This window comes from Pagrus pagrus, assembly GCF_965226575.1.
Source record: "Pagrus pagrus genome assembly, chromosome: 13".
NCBI lineage: Eukaryota > Metazoa > Chordata > Actinopteri > Spariformes > Sparidae > Pagrus > Pagrus pagrus.
In genome coordinates this window covers 20,696,239-20,716,206 of record NC_140197.1, presented here as the reverse complement: position 1 = coordinate 20,716,206, position 19,968 = coordinate 20,696,239, and the positions used below count along the sequence as shown (strand labels likewise).

The window sequence follows — 19,968 nt, the reverse complement described above, 5'->3', positions numbered from 1 at the left end:
AAATTAGTCCTAGAGGGTTTATTATAAGTGAAGATTTACCAAGTTTACCACCATCACCAGCAGAAAATGAATCGCTACTACTACTGTGATAATCAGTAAAGTAATAAATTGAGACTAAACTTATAAACTCATACGTTTAATGATCAGACCGCAGCAGTGTGGAGGACATCTATTTGAGCAGACAGAGCCTGAAGCTGTGTGTATTGGACCATGAAGAGATAAGACAAAGGATGAAGGTCCTCCGTTGCAGCAGCTCACCAGCGCTGGAGACTTCCTTTCAGACGGTTGACAGTTACTCGTCCTCCCTTATGTTACATTTTGCCCAACATTTCAGAGTCCTCCCTGTCCACCCCTCTCTCCTTGAGCTGCTGTTCACATCTGGAGCGAAAGAAGCACATTTTTCTGCTTTAATGGCCTCCTGGGGCAGATGGGCACATCATCTTTCCCTGGCAGAGACCGGTGACAAACACCCTCTCTCTCCCCTAACAGCCCTTTAGCTGAAGGATACATTTCTCTCTGATGGCCGGTGTCAATTAAAGCGGCTGGAAGTTGCCACCTCTCCTTTTGAAAGGTGCATTTACTGCACTGAGGGAACCAGCAGGTGTGATGACATAGTGACACCAGCTGGCACGACTTCAGTCCTTCTCACAGCAGTGGTGCTTTCGAAGAGGGTAATGGAGGAGATAGATGCTCCTGAAAAAGCTGCAATTTTGAGCTACTGACTTTTCCATGTTTTTCAGTATATTCATAAGAAAGGTTAGTGGTGAGAAAGAAAAAAAGTTTTTCCCCATTTTCATACACAAGGCCTGTAAAAAGACATTATTTTCATTATTGATCCAGATATGAATTATTAGTTTTATTGATTGGAGGACTGTAGTCACAGTTTGACTTCGCCTCTGCATCCTTTCAAATCCTCTCTCCCCGCGGTGCAGATATTTATTATGATTTCTTCTTACTTCAAGGTATTTTCTGCTTTGTTGTTTTTTTTCTCCACACTTTCACATCTTTTTATGGATACAAGAAATCCAAATCGGTACAACCACGAAGCCAGCAGCTGCAAAATCCTCCACCCAAGTGAACCCCACGGCATTTTGTTGAGGACCGGTTAGCTTCATTTTCCCAACAACATTTCTTGTACTTGACTTGACTTGACTTGTTCTTAATGTTCATTTTTTAGGACAGTGAACTATAAACGTGAACTAGCTCATTATAATCTGTGTGGAATTACCTTTTGGATAGCTCCTAACGTGTGAGCTTGGACTATTACTGTCTGATAAAAATCTTCCTTGTGCCAGGCTGACTGTCTCCTCTCTTATATTGAATTTTCAATTTCTTTTAATTAGCTGAATCAATAAAGAGAATATGTCTGGGTGCACAAGAGACTTAGATTTAATATGTAAACTGCTGTTCTGCAGGACAGACTGCATCAAACAACATTTTTTTTTTTTTTCAAATCAAGCCATATGCTCGTGAAGCTGCGTCTCTATCTGGTCATGGAGGAAATCAAATCCTCCGTACTAATGAATGGTTTCCTTTGCATGAGTGCTCAGGTGGTTCTTATCAGTTTCATCCTTCATCAACTAATCTGTTTTCAGTGTTCCTGTTGCCAGAGTGCACACAGCCACAACATTTAACAGTCTGTGCCAATAAGCAGCGACAGGCGCCACAGTGGTCCCACAGTGAACCCAGCCAGGGCTGACTGGGACCTTTTTGTGTTGAGTTTGCATGTTGCCGGATTAAAGGTTGGCAATGCACCTTTCTGCAAACCACCGATATGTTTCCATTTCTTTATATTGCATCTTTACGCTTCTTTTGGTTAAATCTTTTAAACTGACTATTGCGACAATGCTGTGGTTGAACGCAAGTCTGCTGCTACACATGTAATCTGAACATTATACAACACATATTGTTAAATCTTAATATGATTTGCATAACACGTCCAAATCTGAACGTATACGTGGTTTGCAGAAACATAAGATGCTTCAGTTTAATAAACCTGGAGGTAAGGTGCTCTGGACAACAGAAGAGCACAGGATGAACAGCTCTTGAACGGGCGGATACAACCCTTTGGTCTCCACAGGATTTCAAACACAGCATTAATCCCAAAGCTGAATATTGAGAATTCATTGTGGTCGATGATGCGGGCTCTGGCAGCCAAGAAGGAGAGCAGCCATGCCAAGTCACATGCAACATCACATATTTGTCTCCTCGCAGTGGAGTGAGAAAGAGAGGGATGAAAAAAAATAGACTGGAGGTCTGCCATTTGAACGGACAGTTGAGTAGTCCCTCTGGTCCAGGCTTTGACGAAAAGATGACAGTGCTATCCCTCACTAAATCACAATCAGTCTACTCCAATCCTCCCGTCCCCGTTTGTTCTGCTGTCTTTTTCTTTGATCCCCACATCTGATCACTCTCCGCTGGCTCAAGCATCTGTCACACGCGCTGACTTTGATAATAAAAAACGTGTTAGTGATGTTGCCAGAAATGACACCGACAATGAAGCTCAGCATTTTGTCATTACAAAGGCGCATCATTCGTTGACGTATCAGATGTTACTGAGCTTTTTGTGATAACGCTTTCGGCCACGATCTGTCCACAGCCTTTGAATCTATAAAAAACAATCTGCCGAACCGAGATAAAGTTAATTAAAATTAATACTTTCAAATTACCACGTCAGGCGTGACACTTGGTGCACATGTTAATGAAAGAAAACCGACGTATGCTGATGTTAAAGTGTGTTAGAGATCCCCAGATCAAACACAGAAGCAAACAAAGAGTAACCTACCTGTATGTTGTCGAAGGATGTTTTGTTGGTGACATCATACAGCAAAAGCAAAGCTGGAAGAGAAGGAGAAAAAGTTTCAGTGTATCGCTTCCAAATTCATAAGTAGAAGTCTCTCAGCGAGACTGATTTCATCTTTCACCTTGACGTCTCAACCCTCCTTTAAATTGAATTATGAAAGAGTTCATTTTCACTCTGAACATAAAACTGATTAATTGAAATCCGCTCTGTTGGCCAGACAAAAGTCCTGCATCACATTTGGCAGGACTCAGACGGACCGGAGTTAAATCTTCAGGTGGTGTGCGACTTGGTTTCAGCCCTGTTGAAGTGACCCTGAGGAAAACACTGACAATACCAGCTGCTCTTCAGGTGTCTCTGTGCCAGCTGCAGTTATTTTCAACAACTCATTGTTTTGGCTTTATATTCATTTATGTGTCTCCGTGTGAAAGTGCTGATAGTGGCCCAATTAAGGTATTTGCATAGTCCACAAACAACAAACTACTCTGTAACAAGTTCAGAAGTTTTGAGCTTCAGTTAAGCTTGTGTCAGGAACAAGGAACTTGTCGCCAAACTAATTTCTTTTACCCAGAAAATATTTCATGAATGACCCAGCAGCGTTTTCTGGAAAGCGACGTTGCTGTTGAGTTTTCAATTTATTTTTTTCTCTGCGCTCTCTGCACCACAAGCCGAGTGTCATCTAGTTCCATTATATTCAAGAGAAGGCAGACATCTCTACGGCTGATACCTCCAAAACCCTGCAGCTCACACCAAAACAATGCAGATGGATAAGTATCGCTACAGGTCAGACGGAAAATATGCATCTCTGATTTTGGGGTGAACTGTTCCTTAAATGCTGCTTGAATCTGTCAAACAAATAAATGTACATAAACTGCATATATGTAATTTGGTCAAATATTCATCTTGTCAACATGAATGACACAAACTAAATTGCTGAGATGCCTCAGTCCACGTCCTTCGTCTCGTCTACGCGGCAGCTCGCACAGGGAGTTCAGGTATTTGAGAAGAGCGCAGCTGAGAAAGGTGGCGTCCCAGCAGAGATGAGCCAGATGCAGAGTGACAACTGTGTAATATAGCAGAGCTCTGCTAGACTTGTCCTGGAGGTGTTTTCTCACTCTTTTGCTATCTGTTATCACTTGATGGTTGAAGTCAGGAGACAGACATTCATAAACTGCTGCCACTGCTGCTAAGAGTGCGTGTGTGCGGTGTGTTTGTGTGGACTCATGCATGACTTTGTGCCAGCTCGTCCAAAAAATGTTTTCTATTAATAATGTTTCAGTATCAGTAAAGGTCAGAATCAATTGTTTTTTGTGGAAAAAGGAGTTAATCAGGTCATTTGCAGTAAGAAATACAAGAACGTCTGTTTTCTTCTGAGCGCTGGAAACGGTGGGGCCCAATCAAGAAGTCTCATTATACGCAAGATTTCCTGGCGAATGGGACAGCGAAATTGAGGCTTGGAGGAGGAAATGAACAGACGATTGCGAGCGCAGAGTAGAGAAAGGCTTGATGAGAAGAGGAGGAACAGGAACTGGAAAGGAGAAGCAACAAGAAGCAACAAGACAACAAGAGGCGAGGAAGCTAAAATGAGACACAATGACGAGGAAAGACAAAGATGGAAGAACAGCGACGGGAATTGGAGAAACGTTTCGATGACAGTATGTGTGTGTCTTCTTCTCCACCCGCTCACACAAACGCATTCAATCTCACATCTGTGATTTCAATTACACCACTTGAAAAGTTTTAATTTCTTCTTCCCTCGTGGATGCTGGATTGTATGAATCTTTTTACGATTTCATTTTTAATTTGAGCTTCACTGCACGCCACTAAATTATGCAGCGCGTTATGAAACAGACAGTAATTACAGGGCCAGCACGCAGTGAAATTAAGCCTTTATTTTTTAAAGAGTTTAGGAAAATGACATGCAAACAACTGTTTTAGTAAATGAGCCTCAATTAGACAAAAATGTGATATCTGTTACAAAGAACAGATAATTTAGCTCAGTTTGAAACATTAAAAAGTTGATGTTGATTGCCCATTATACCATTTCCAATAATATCATCTCACGCACACTGTTAGAGCTTCATGATGTTCAGTAGGTGGGTATGATTGTTCAGCCTGAGTTCATTTATATTCTTTTCAAGTCAAGGGCGCACGAAAATCAGATGTAAAATGGACTCCCCTGAATTACACCTACGACAAAACAGTGAAATTCTGTAATTGCTGAATACATTTAGAAAAAGTAATTTGATACTTCAGGAGGGGACAACTCGTAACTGGGTTATCTTCTACCTGAGGATTAAAGTTGATTTTGTATTCCAGGTAGTTTTCTCCCCCAGATTTGGTCAGGTGCTCAAACATAAAGGAAAAGTTCACCCAGTCGTCATTATCTACTCACCCCTACACTGAATGATTTGAAAAAGACGTTATTTACACAATCAACGCACGGTTGGCACCCACTTCAGACGAGGTCCACGCTAACGCTTTTAGCTTAGCAGCTGCAGTGAAGATTTCAGCATAGATAACACTTTTGGGATTTGGATTACGCGAAGCCATTTTATGTTTTTTTTTTCTTTGTCTTTGACTTTGGCTGTTGACTTAAGCATCTTGATAATGACTAGTTTCTACAGGAGAGGTGAAAACAAACAAAAACAAAGTGGAACAAAAAACTGAGCTAAATAAGACTATCTATCTGAATAGAGATCCCAGATGTAGCACAGGTGCCTTTGTCCATGAGCAAAGAGCCCTTCATCAGTCTGCGATAAAACAAATGAATGGTTGTGCAAAATGACTGTGTGCAAGGGGAGCTAACGTGGGAACAGAGAGCATCCACATCATGTCGTTTCTTTTTCACTCTGGAAACTGGATGCATTTGTTGAGCTGAAATGTTATGCATACTTTTATTTTTATCCAACAACCTCTCCGAACAAACCTGTAATTTACATTTCTACTTTGTTTTTCGTAGGTTTCTTTTGAATCATTTTTTTGTTTCTTGACAGTTGTTTTCTCTTTCATCACGGTCTACACAAATAAACAAGACCAAGATAGGATAAGCATAAAAACATCCCGAAACTGAATAAATTGCCGAATTTTCTCACAAAAAATGAGCTGAATAATATCTGATGGCTGTCTACACCCTTTCTCCCACACAGCAGATACAGTGCATATTCACCAACATCTAAAATAACCCTCATCACATGCATCTCTCTCTCTCTCTCCCTCTCTGTCCTCTTCTTGAGCCTCTCCTAACTCAGAGTCACTCCACCCTCCCACACTCATACTCTCTCTGAATGCAGCAACACTTTAGCTCTGGATTTTCACTGCCTTCAGCTCTGCTCAGACCCTAAAAAAGTTATAGCAGAGACAATTAGCGCCATTCATCATATTTCACCTTTGCTTTCATGGAGGAGTGTGTAATTGCATGTCAAATATTGAAAAAGGGTTCAAGGTTATAAACTTTCTGCAGGTAAATTCTTAAGTTTGTCACTCATAATGTTGCATTCGTTGGCTGAAACTTCTTGAGTCCTTGAGCAGAATTTGATTTGCGGCTTAAGAGAGCCTTAAGTTTTCATCATTTCATCATATAAGCTTAACAATTTGAGTTATAAGTTGAACTATTTGAGTGAAAAGTCTATTTCAGAATTGGCTGCCATCCGTTGTCGTGGGGAGTGTTGCGTGTCGCTGCTGCCTGGTTCGTATGCTAATTTTCCAACAGCTCCTAAACTGCAGATACACGATGTGTCTCCTTTTCTCTGGTTCACAATTTCTATGACTCCTGTAAATGTAGTTGTAAGAATATGTCTGAGTCAGAGACAGAGTCCGCCAAGCGCCAAATGTGGGTATATTTTTGGCGAGCGAATCTCGTAAGGCTCTCCGCCAAACTGGCAGGTAAATGTTTGTACCTAATAAAAAAAAAACTATGCCGAGAGACGTAGCCACGTTTTGGTGTCGTTTACAGGCGAACTGCTTCTCTCCATATCTATATTTCTCTCCTCTGCTGTCTGTGTCCAAGTTTGACACACACAGAGGAACTGCATGCTGCATTCAGGTGCACATTTTAAAGATGTATCATGTTTTTTCGTTTTTGTCCTTTCCTTCGGTGTTTTATATTTGTTCTTATGCATTTAAAAGGTCTTAAAAGTTAACAAAGTCAAAAGTCCGCAACAACGGAAGCTCCTCTCTCCCACAGAAAACACTGTTCCTGAGACGCTTCGTCAGTAGTCCAGCCTCTGCATTTGCATTATTTTCACCTTGCATCTAGTTTGGCACAGAATTATGCACAATAATTAACTAAGCACAGCTGCTCTGTTATTGTTAGCGGTGCTGGGTCAGGCATGTCTGAGCTGACCAATCCGAGCAGACTGGGTATTCGGGAGGGGGGCCCTAAAGAGACAGTAGTGTTTCAGACAGAGGGGGAATACAGTGCTGCTGCACTGGACAGTATGAGAAAAATGATGCAGACCTTTAAGCGATAGTATGAGAACCCCTGATGTAGACTGATGTGAAGTGCAACTTAAACCAGGCAACAGTCCCCAGGGCTTACCCAAAAACTTGATCAGTTCACAGTGGGGACATAAAGAGAGACAAAAGTACACTTTGCAAAAAGAAACTTGAGTTTGTTTTCAGAGTTGACAGGAAAACCACAGAGACTGACAGTCGAGAGTTTACACACAGCATGAAGGCAACATCAAAAAATGTACCTGCTTTTGTTCGAACAAGGTACTGAAAGATAGAGAAACCACAGCAGTTCAACACTTAAGAGACTTTAAAAGCTCAGTCACAGTCTGTTGCTGAAACAGGAGTTTGTTCAGGTTAGACCAAGTCGCAGTGAATCACATTCAGAAACATTTGAACTTAGGTATCTACATGGGTGGGCAAGAGATGAGTGAAGTATTTTTCACTGTGGTACTCGCATGGGGTTATCAGTAATGCTTGATGTTAAGATGCTATCCTAAATATTTTTTCTTTCTCCAGAAACACCAGAGGCTCAGTCTCACTCGGTCTCTTAGAACAGGCAGGTGAGGAGGCGCATTTAAAAAGGTTACATCTCTGACGATGTGTGGAGATCCTTGATGTTAAACTGTGCTCTGTGGTATAGATGGTGCAGCTTACACTGTGATACGCCTCAAGGTAGTAATGGAAACGTAATTGAAAATCGTGACACTGAGATGTCTAAGGCTGCACTGCAAAGATGTGCGATGTGGTTTTCAGAGGGAGATGTGTTCCCGGGTGTCGTTCCTGAAAAAGGACCTGCTAAAAGTCCTCCTTGGTCTCCTTCCTCCAGGAGACAGAGACAAATAAATCCTGCTCTAATCATGAAGGCTGACTGCCAAACCATGACGTAAGTAATAATGATGCTACACAGACACAGATCATTGACACTCATTTGATCACGTATACATAGAGTCAGTCACACACCCACATTCACACACAACCTGTCCCTGCTTAAGTTGCGTAAACTTTAATAGATTATACGGCCACACAGATCTATATCCAATAAAACTTCCCTTTGATCCCACAGGGATTTCTGACTGCTCAAGAGATTAAAAGACCAAACGAGCTAACGCGTCTTCCATACATATGAGGGGACAAAATAGCAAACACATACTGCAACATTGTGTGAATATCAAGTACCAAAGAAGAGTCATCCCTGCTTGGAAAGAGTGAGTAAAGGTGAAATCCTTCAGGACTTCCAGGCGCATTTCATTTAAAGGTGCACTGTGTAGTTTTGGGGAAGAAATTTTAAACAGAAGAGAAAGATCTCCAAAACTATCCAGTCCCCTTTAAAATCAAGCTGCCAACCACAAGAGAAGTGTATCTACACTCTAGGGTGCACCTGGTCCTGTATAATAGCATCGTAATCCTTGGCTTTCACTTGTATTGATAATATGTTTATTTATATAGCACCTTTCAAGAACAGACGTCGCTAAAGACAAGCAGCTAAAACAAGAGGAAAAACAAAAAAATAAACAAAACAAGTGAACAATTTGGTCTTCAGCTGCTTTTTAAATGTGCCAATAGTGTCCACAGAGCCCAAGTCCAATGGGAGTTACTTTAAGAGTGTAGGAGCTACTACTTCAAAAGCACAGTCTCCTTTTGTCTTTAGCCTGGAGCGAGGAACAGATAACAAACCCTGATCTCGGGACCTCAGAGTCCTACTTATTTTATATTGCAGGTCCCTGACCATGCAAGGCTCTACATGGGATTACAAGGATCTTGAACTGGATTCTGAATTTGATGGGTAGACAGTGTAGAGACATACGGATTGGTGTAACATGGGATGTTTTGGCGGACTCTGTCAGAAGCTTGGCAGCAGCATTTTGAGCCACTTGTAAGCAATTAATGGAAGTCTTGCTAAGACAAGTGAAAGAGTTGCAATAATTGAGAGGAAATAAACGCATGAATAATCATCTCCAACTGAGGTCTTGACAAAATGGGCCTGAATTTAGCCACCAAACTGTTTACATTTTGGTCAAGACTCAAGGTCTTCCTCATTAAAATGCCTAGATTACGGAGGGTAGGTTTAACAAAGGAGAATAAAGAGCCAAGACTTTCTATCACTTTTGGGACAAGGCCTTCCTGGGCAGAAATGAGAACTTCTGTCACTGCTTAGCTGTAGATAATTATCAGCCATCCAATCTTTTACAGAGTTGAGGCTTACACGAAATGTATAATTGAATATCATCTGCATAACAATGGTACGAGATTTCTTTAAAATTGCTTATTATCTGCCTGAGAGGAGGACAATACAAAGCAAACAGCAGTGGGCCAAGAACAGAGCCTTGGGGAACCCCACAGAACAAAGACTCAGTTGATGAGGAACAATCCAGTTATACCCTCCGCTGCTTGAGTCTGTCAATCAATTATCAACCATCAGGATCTTTATTTTAAAAAAAATGTCAGGGCATTTTTCAGCCTTTATTATGGTGACAGAACCAGTTCAGGCAAAACATGATTTTTTCCTTACTCTAACCAAGTTGTTTTTATGCCTAAACAGAAACTGAACATGAAATTGAACATGAAGAAACGTAAAGTTACAACATTAAGAAGTTTCAACATATCCTTGTTTGCCGAAACGTGCATTACCAACATTTATTCTGGTGACTGGGTTGGTTTTTGTATCGCTCTGGGTCCAGGTTTTGTGCCTCATTCACCAGGTTATGTGAATTTCATTGAGGCGGTTTACTAAAAAGCAGCTCTGCCTTGGTTACCAGCTTTGTTAGACAACAACGAGTGTTTCCGCTAAGAGCTTTCTAAATGAACTTCCATGGCTAACAATGACAGGATGAATAAAGAGAAGATACACACAAAAAGACTTACACACACACACACACACACGCATTGGTGATGGCTGATTACAGATCATCAAAGAATCTCATGAATCTTCAATGTGTTGTTCCTACATCCCTGGAGAAGAGTTATAAAACCTCAGCAATTTATAATTCTGCACAGTGGAAGAAAAACAACCGTCATCAAAACAACATCTTAACATGGATCCCCCATTTCATTTTTCTTTAATGTGCACATGAAGAGTGTCCAATGTACTGTATAATATGTGTATATATCTTAGACACTAAAAGTAACACTAAAATTACAATGAGGCCATAATCTGCCTCATAGGACACCGGCCTGAGCTGGATGTCAAGTGTCTGAAGGATAACAGCAAATAGAGATTGCTTTTAAAGTCCGAAGTAAATCCTCTGTAGTACAACAATCTCAGAACTGTACACGAGTGTGTCTATGTGTGTGCTGGTGTCTCACCATGGGCGTCACGGTAGTAGGCATGAGTGACACTGCGGAACCGCTCCTGTCCAGCTGTGTCCCAGATCTGCGGAGAATAAGAGAGGAGGGTAATCACTGAGTGGAGGAAGAAGTTTCTGTCTTTTTTAATTTAAGTCCTCTGTTTGCTCAGTCATGCTGCTGGAGCTCATTGCGAACCATCCATCCAACTTACTTCTGTGAAATTAAGTCTGGAATATGGAAATTGATATTGAACAGTCTACTGTCTTTAGTTCAGCAGAGAATGGATCGGTAGTTAAAGCTGCATTCACTGATTTTTAACAGGCTGTTAACACAATATTTACATATTATCACCATATAGTTAATATGTCTAACATCTTATCAAACAGTTATGTAAACATCCAGCAGACATGGTGCGATATCAGGATTAATAAGGTGTTGTGTTTACTTCCACCTAATTGATCCAAAGCCCAGCTTTTTGTTTTTGGTCTCCACCAACTCCCCAGGGACATAGACCATATTCCCATGGCAGCCATTTTCCACTGACATCATGCTCAGGGTGGGAAGTGCAAATGTGGTGCTGATGTTTTCCAGGATGCAAGTCCCATAAGTGTAAGGAAACTGACAAGTTGTTATCATTTACCACTTCCTGATTGATCTGCAGTGGAAAAGAAAATGGGTAGGGTAAATCTGGAAAGACTCTGGTCTATATTTCAAGGTAAAACAACATATTTGACACCCGGAGCATGACATCAAAGGAAAATGGCCACCGTGTGAATAGGGTCAATGATTTGACTGATCGAAGCAAACTGAAACAGTAAAGCTGAGGGCTGTAAAATCAAAACAGTGAGCTAAAAGATGCTAAAACACTCCGTAGAGCAGAGAGACACAAGGTCAGACAGTGATTCTCTGTGGGTGCATCGCTACAAGCAACCCCTCTTACATCACTTGCAGTAATTTCCATTCTTTCTATAAAAATATTGATTTGTGAAGATTTAAGGTCACGGCATGTATTGTATATTTATTTTTCCCATCATTCCTGATGTGTAGCTCAGTCTGGGTCATGTTATTGAATATGAATCAGCCATATTCGATGCCTTTCGTCCTATTGTCCTACCTCAGTGAAGTAAAGCTAATTAAGTCCTTCTTTTTCCCCATCAGGCATTACTGTCTCTCATCACAATTTGCTCCAGTGGCAATTACGTTTTCTTCTCTCCCTAGAACAGACCTGTGAAGGTTGACTGCACTTGTTTTTTTTTGTTTTACGAACTATTCATTCTTTTTCTTCTTCTTTTGTGGACACTCTCTTCTTCTTCCTCTCTCTCGCTGAGACGTATCAGCTTTGATGCTCGTTCTGCCTCCTGATTGCCTCCTGGGGCAACCGTCCCCCCAGGAACCAAGTGGCGGTAATGAAGAATGGCAATTACAAGAGGAAAAATAACTTGCCTCTCTCTCTGTTTGTAGGCTCTACAAACGGACTTTGAGCCGATAATCCCATATGAATACATCACAGGGCAAAGGCCCACTCCACCAGCCTCCGTGAACCACTAATTAAGATCATTAGGAGTGATTCACATAATTACTTACTCTCTTTGACAGAAATATCAAACATGCTGAGTTGTTTTCAGTATGGACAGCAGTTCTTGGATGAAGTGTGGAGAAAGTAAGAGAACTTGAAGCCTAATGGAAAGTTTTCATGGAGATAGATACGCCCGAATTAACCCTTAGGTTCTTTTTGTATCAAGATCATTGATTGTCCTCACAAAATAAGGTCAGTAAACAGCAGGCAACACTAAAGCTAAAATAGGCTTTTATCTTGGAGACAGGTGGGGTTGGAAACAAGATCTGACAGGTGGCTACAATGCCTCAGGGGTTGGAGTCTGATTCTTATTTGGTTGACACCTTTCTCTTGACGACGACTCTTATAGACACTTGTTTTGATGAATTCTTACCTGAAGCTTCACCTTGACTCCGTCAATGCTCAGCACCTTATTCTGGAAATGAAAAACAAGAAATCATAAGTGACAGTGCTTAAATTTAAACCTTTTCCAAGATGGAAACAACTTGAAAAGAAACAACCTCAGGTGTGTGTGTGTATCCGTTTGTGGTCAAACACCTTTCTGAGCAGTCTCTTCCTCTCATCCACCAGCCCCACTCTCCCTCGCCTCTCTCCATCAATATTGCATGTCTCCACCTCACTTTGGCCTCTTTTGATGAAGCCTCGCTTCTCCTCTCAAGAGGATTAACCCCCTCTGCCCTCCTTGCTTCCCTCCGTCTCTCCATCTTAGGGAGACATTCCTCTGATCTCGGCTTCGATCCGCTCCACCACACAGAAGAGGGAAGCTGAGCCAAACGATGTGCAGTTTGCCAGGTCAGAGTTTGACTCTGTCTTGATGGCTGGATGTACAAAGGTTAAACAACCCACCGTCAAATTAAATTCTGTCTAGATGATGACAGGTGTTGGTTTGAGTTAAAAATAACTTGGCTTTATGTAAAGTAGAGCTGGTAGAGTGTCTTATGCCCTGCTCCTAAACTGCTCATTTGACTTCAATGAGCGCTACATATCCCTGTAGCTCATCTGCACTTCTGACCTATGTCAAGAAGTGACTTAGACGTACTGCCTTGTGACCTCGGCCCTTCACCTCATTGATCAACATCACATCTGTTTCCACAACTGGAGGGGCGTTCAATCTTATTGATATACACCACAAGAAAGATTTATGTTGATATACCTCACAGAAGTGAGAGCTTATTGACCTGTTTGTGGCGCTGCATGAGCATCCACTGAGCACTATGAATATCTGTGCGATAAAAATATCATTGCAAACTGTCTAATCTTTGAGATATGGAAGACTAGCTGCTAGCTTGTTTACGGTGATACTGTTAGCGACCAGGTTAGGGTTAGGGGAACTAGCCATTTTCAGTGTGTAGGATGCTAGCTAAGAGGTTGCTGTTATATCCCGTAGCAATGGGGATTTTGTGAACAGTGACAGAATGTCGCCTCAGATATGCGTCCGATGGTAGGCTTATACTCCAGTGAGCCCAACCAGACCGACATTGCAATCCATTTAGCTAAGTTCACACCACTGGTGCTTTTTGGGGATCGCCAACAAGCCCCATATCAGATGCAGATTAGTGCGCACTCCCGCGCTCCCAATGCGCATCCTAATCAATTCTCTTACTCGTAAGTTTTTGTGTTTTCACCTTGTTTTAGGCACAAACAACTTGGACCGCCTGCATTGCCGTGTCACCTCCTGCGTGTCTGATCTTGTCATGTGCGACCACCTGTCGCTGATCAGTCATGTAGTGTAGACTTTCGACCTTTTTATATTCTATATTCCTGCATCGTTCCCATTTTCCGTGAGAAATGGCTGCTGTAGAAAAGACGAGGTCAAGATGTTCTTCAGTGACCCACATGTCCGCCTCCCGGTACTCTGGTGTGGATTAAATCACCTGCTGCCACGGCAACCCTCAAAAGCCTGCTCCCACCATCATCCCTTCTTAGTTGTTCCTGAGAGCCGCTGCTTACCCTTTAATTCCCCCGATCCACGAGGAGAAACAGAAGATATTCAACCCCGACAAGATGCTGCTAATCTTCCAGCAGAGCACTTAGACACTGATACGGCCTTTGTTGACGTGTTCCGTTGATTTACCTCCCCGAGAGTCACAAAGGGGGAATCTCATACATATTCACAGGCAAGTGGAGCTGCAAGCTGGTTTGTAAGTGTGCTCTGATAGGAATCAGAGTCTCAAAAGACTTTCTCCCTGTTGTTGTTGTCACTGAAAACAACTCACAATGTGCTCGAAGGCTTCATAAATATTTAGTGACCCAGAAAAAGGGGCTCATGAAAGCACTGCGGTGAGGGTTTCAGGTGGTTAGTCAGGCTTGATTGCACCAATAATTATGTTGGATTTGTTAAAGTCCCCCTCCAGTCAGAAAAATGTTTTTCCTCTTGTTAAATGTTTTAGCTTCACTGTGTAGAACGATGTATGCGCAGAATCTGACATTGTTTTCACACACATTGCTGAAGGTGTCAGTTTTCTCTGTGCTCAATGAAAATCTGACTTTCAGAGGCGGAGCTACGAGCACGATTTGTGACATTACAGATAGTTTCGAAGCCAGTCCTGGTCCAATATTCATCTTACACAAGTGTAATGTGGAAACTCGAGGCTTCCAGTGCACAAACACTTCTTCGAACAAACCCACAGCAATATATTCACATTTTCATGTATTCTGGTACTTTTAGTGAGGGAGAAGGAAGGATTTTAATGTGGAAATTACAACTATTTTTCTGGAAAAACATGACACACAGGCTGAATGTCCAAAGGGCAGAAGTCCTCACTTTATTTTCTATTTAAAGATCCTCTCCACACAAGTATTAAGGCACACAAAGAATTCTCTAATGTCTGCTCCCACTAGCTCATAGATTCTGGCAGCATAGAGTGGCTCCAGAGGGGGAGTATAACTCAAGAAGAGCAACAGCGGGCCGGTCAGGAGGGAATACAACAGCTGAAGATCTGCGTTTAACGGGAAAGCTACATATCAAAATCCCGACGTGAAACACCGGAGGAGAAGCCGGTAACTATGTGGAGCAATCACAGTCGTTATGGTCTGTGTTGCTGCGAGGTGCAGATACATTTCTGGGGAGTTGCACATCAGGTTATGGTGTAGGGCAAGCATCTACACAGAGGATTCTTTCTCATAATTTTTTTCATAATTTTGTAAATTTATCTGGTATATCTTGTGAAAACCAATTGTTGCTTCTGCATCTTATTGGTTAGTTTTAGGCAGTTTGTCGAGAAGACGATGCTAACAGTAACACTGTACAGTTAGTTAGTGACACTAACAGTCATGATTTGAATGCAGTGTTTTCAACAAAAATGCTTTACTTAGGTATACTGACGTAGATTTAAGCTATTTTTTCAGATGCTGTCATGTATGACAAGACCCGAGTTGAACACATAAAGCAGACTACTTGATTACTGTAAGAGAATTACTCAGACAGCTTCTGTATATGAATCATTCTGTCCCAAGCTTCTTGATCAATATAAGCAGTTAATCACTGTAAGCAGTTTCCACTGTACATGAAATAATCCAGAAAAGCACGTAACAGATTTAATGAGCACAGAGAGAGTGGACTGAGCGGGATAAAAAGTGTCTGAGCAGCTTAATGACTAAGTTTGCTGTGGTAAGACAGGGAATTCAGGTATTGTAGATAACACGCTGTCAATCACACTTCAAGTAACACTTTGTTTTTTCTCCACTTAGCTTGTAAAATGTTGAAGCTTGAGGAAGTTTTGGAAGCTGACGCAGCTCTCCTCTGTGTAGTCACAGTTAACTTACAATTTAGAGAGAAACAGCTGAGAAGCTTACACCACTTCTTTCGGGGTCAGTTTCACTCCCTGAGCTCCGGCGAAGACCGTCCAAACACAACACATCTTCAAATACAAACTGCTCTGCTTACAGACGCTGGATGCTAGCCATTTAATGCCCTATCTCTTTCCCCCACAGGAGCATGAGTGAGAAGGTACAGTCGCTACAGAATGGCTCTAACAGCACTTCACGGGAATCATAAATTACAAATGCATGCGGCGCTTTCAGAGGGGCCCGTTAAGTGTGAGCCAATAAAACATTAATGGCAGCAGCATGGGGAAAAGAATAGGAGCATGATGGCCAGAAAAAGGTTAGGCATAAAACAAATTCACAGTTTCGGCGAAAAATAATGAGAAAGAGGCTACATGGCGCCGACTCGATGTCTTTTCTTTTGCTCCGGGAGCTCACTGCTCAACACACACGTCAGAAATCAAAGCATTGGGGGAAATGAGCTACAGAAGTAAGGGCAGGGAGATACAGAGGGGAAGGTCTCTACTCTGCAGTCAGCTCCACGTCCAGCTGTCAAGTTTTCTAAGTCATGCTGACACAGACATTATGCACACATTCGCACATACTGTACCCACAAACACACTCAACTTCTTCACCCTTCCTGCCTACAGAGAAGATTGCCCCTTCACACTAAGAGGTTTTATGCATTATGGATACAATCTTACATGACAGTTTATGTAATTCCATATAGAAATAGTTATATTTTTAGTTATATAGACGAAAAGCTATTTAAAAAATGTTTGGGAATGTTGTATTTTTGATAATCTAGTGACTTGAATACCTGATGAAACAAGCACAAATCCCCTAAATCTATTCAGTTCAATGTTCATAAAACATGTCAGCCTACAACACTTAGAATTATTACATCAGTGGCTACAAAGCATTATATCTATTAGCAGAAACACTGGAATCGTCCCTGAACTTGCAGGCTATTATAAACGATGACTACCCAAACTCACTAGAAGATGACATCAGACATTACCAACAATGTTTGCCCCCAGTATAATACAGTACATTATAATATATCTTAAAGTATATGTTGTCATGTTGCCCAAACCTATTTCTCACCAAATGAAATGTATTACCAGTCCTTTTCATCTTGTGTCATTCCCTTTCCTTGCACATATCTCATGTTATAGCACTGCACTGCTGTGTTCATCAAAGCCTTCGAACAGTTTCTGCGAGAGAGCAGCTCTTTTTTATCTGAGCATAAAGTCATTCCAGATAGTCTCCGGTTCTGTTATCTTCATTTCAAATCAGATCATTATATCATGCACATATAATTTGATGTGAGGGAATTGAGTCAGGACAAAAAAGATCCCCCAAAGTACTGTATTTACCAGATTGCCTCACATGTAGGGACGCTAATGGTCATGTGTGGTGTGTTATGTTGTCGTTATATATATATATATATATATATAAAAAAAAAATAAATAAAAAAAAAATATATATATATATATATATATATATATATATATATCCTCTCCTCTCCTCTCCTCGAATCAGCTTTTGTCAGCATTTTCAAACCACCAGACACTCTTTTACAAATACTTTCAATTAAGATGCACTGGATATTCTCCTGGAGACAGAGATGGTACAATAAATCACTTTAAACCAGACACACACACACACACACACACACACACACACACACATAATGCAACCTATAGACACTATGGGACTCATTTATTCACGGGCTATACTTGCTGACCCCAACAATGATTTCAACAGGCGACAAACGGCCTGTATTTGCAGCAACATTGTAGAAATAAATACATGAAAATACATTTAATGAAATACTTATTAGTGTAATATTTTTCATGATGGAACACGAGCTCCCGTTCTTCAATGTGAGTCTCACATCATATAATTGTATTATTTGTGGAGGGCTCAGAACGACTGTTTTCGTGCTCATCAGTCACAGCTCTGACTGAAAAAGCAAAGTGTGCTTCAACAAACACTTCTGACTGTCAGCGTAATAGCCGGAAACGTCCTGTTATTGACTTTTTCACTTGAGTGACCTGGTGAAGTTGAAAACAGAGACTAATTGAAAGCGCAGAGGGCCTCAGGGTCCTATCGCAAAGACAACTGCACCGCTGCACAAACGCAGGCTTCCTCATTCACTTCTGTGAGGGCACAACAGGAGGGCTGAGATCTTCTTTGCTTTGTAACATCATCATGAACCACATAGCAATGGTCATGCACATGCAAGCTGCACAGATTGCGAAATTCTGGGCCAATACGCTGTTCACGATGCATCCCTGATGACCTTGTAGCATTTGTTTACTCACTATTCAGCAGGGTAGCCTTCCAGAAGCGTCCTCCTTGTACTCAAAAGTTACTGATTTACCTGAATCACTTTGCTCTTTTTCCATGTTTCATATTAAAACTGCTTCCTGGAAAAAGGCACTTGTTTGTACTTGATCTTTTACCAGTAACTGTAGCAACATGCTCATACTCACACAGATACTTTCTGTGATCCAAACCTGCCTTCAGGCAGTAAATACACACAAACACACTCGCACAGCACTTTGTGATGCCGTATCACAGATCCATTATTCAGCTGAATGCTGTGAGGGGAGGCCTCGACCTCTCTGAAGCTCTTCCCTGGGATCTTTTCACACACTGGCATGATACAAATCAAATGGCAACACAATAAGGTTGGGTATAGTTGCTGTGAGCATGTGTGGTGGTGAATCACAGGACATAGCAGGCTGCGGGGCAGGCTGTTGGCTGGAACTCCAATATTTCTTGTGTCCTTTATGAAACTGTTTTGTTTTTCTTTCTCAGTTTTCCTCCCCATGGCGTTCAGACATTAATATATAAACACAAATGCAATATAGAAAGGTAGCCACTATAGGCATGGCCAAACTGAAAGTGTCTCAGTCTTTCTCCTATCTGCAGTCCCTCGCGTTTTTCTCAGAGAAAGCACTTTTATTTATTTTGGTCCAGTATCATCACAGACTTCTCCAAAGAATATCTGCCAACGCATATGCTGCTCAGATTTATTACAGTTTTGCTCAACTGCTGAGCCACATTTCCTAAAATCATGCACCACTTTCTGGAAACTATAAAAACAAAAAGTAATTTACAACGCTGGCTTGTACAAGCCTCAAACTTAACACTTTCTCCATATCGAATGTTGCAGTCAGATGGCACACAGACACCACCAAACACACGGACCAGATAGACTGCTAAGCAAAGCACTAAAAGGCTGCAAGTGATCACGATCTGTATCTGTATCAATTCAGAAAAGCCTATAAATAACTCAAGTCTGCAAGTGCACAAATGTTGCGCAAAATGTAAAAATAAGGTAAGTACAAGAGCAGAACTGTAAACAACATGCCGCTGGCGTGTGTCTACATCACATGTGACATTAGTCCTGGTCCGGAGAGCGAAAGAATCCAGACCCGGATAGACTTCACTGAACATTTAGCAGAGCTGATCACTAAATAGGGTCATAATCCGAGAATCCTTCTCGAAACTATAAACTGTGACTGCTCCCTCGCTCATTCAGCCAGGTGAATCCTCCCCGGAGAAAGGTAAAGAATGTCTCAATTACTTTTACAACAAAACAGTGGAGTGAAGCTTCTGCAGCACATTAACACAGAGACCTTGATGAAACTCACTTCATGAAACCTCTCTGTCAACCCTGAAAGCAATGTTCTATCCTTCATGACTGCATTCCTACGTGGGATTTAAAAGCTGTATTTCAGGCGGTTGGTCCAAATATTTTAGCCATATAGCCCCACTACTACCAGCATTAACAGTCTCTCATCTAGTGTGGTTCCCAATTCTAATCGTGTTAAAAAGAGGCCCAGAGCCTAGGTGTTACTATTGGCTAAGAGTTTTGATGGCCAGGTGCCTAATATTCCTCTCTTTGTCCAAATAAGAAGTTTAACCATGTGCTTCCTTTCGCGGCAGATTTCCAACATCCAAAGACTAAAACCTATACAAAACCCTGCTGCCAGGCTTTTCACTCGTTGTAAGCCACATCACACCAATCCTTCGAACATTTTTTAAAACCATAAGCCATGGTTGGGATCCT

General features: G+C 41.5%; 1 protein-coding gene across 1 annotated transcript in view; it reads right to left on the bottom strand.

Annotated features, from left to right (window-relative positions):
• Window positions 1-19,968, bottom strand: part of LOC311268020 (ras-related protein Rab-26-like) — a 55,084-nt gene that overhangs the window by 18,647 nt on the left and 16,469 nt on the right. Inside the window, exons 3-5 of the mRNA XM_084371347.1 lie at window positions 12,490-12,531; window positions 10,559-10,625; window positions 2,786-2,838 (exon numbers count right to left, since the gene is read on the bottom strand). Coding sequence (XP_084227473.1) covers window positions 2,786-2,838; window positions 10,559-10,625; window positions 12,490-12,531 — 162 coding nt within the window. The remainder of the gene's footprint in view (window positions 1-2,785; window positions 2,839-10,558; window positions 10,626-12,489; window positions 12,532-19,968) is intronic.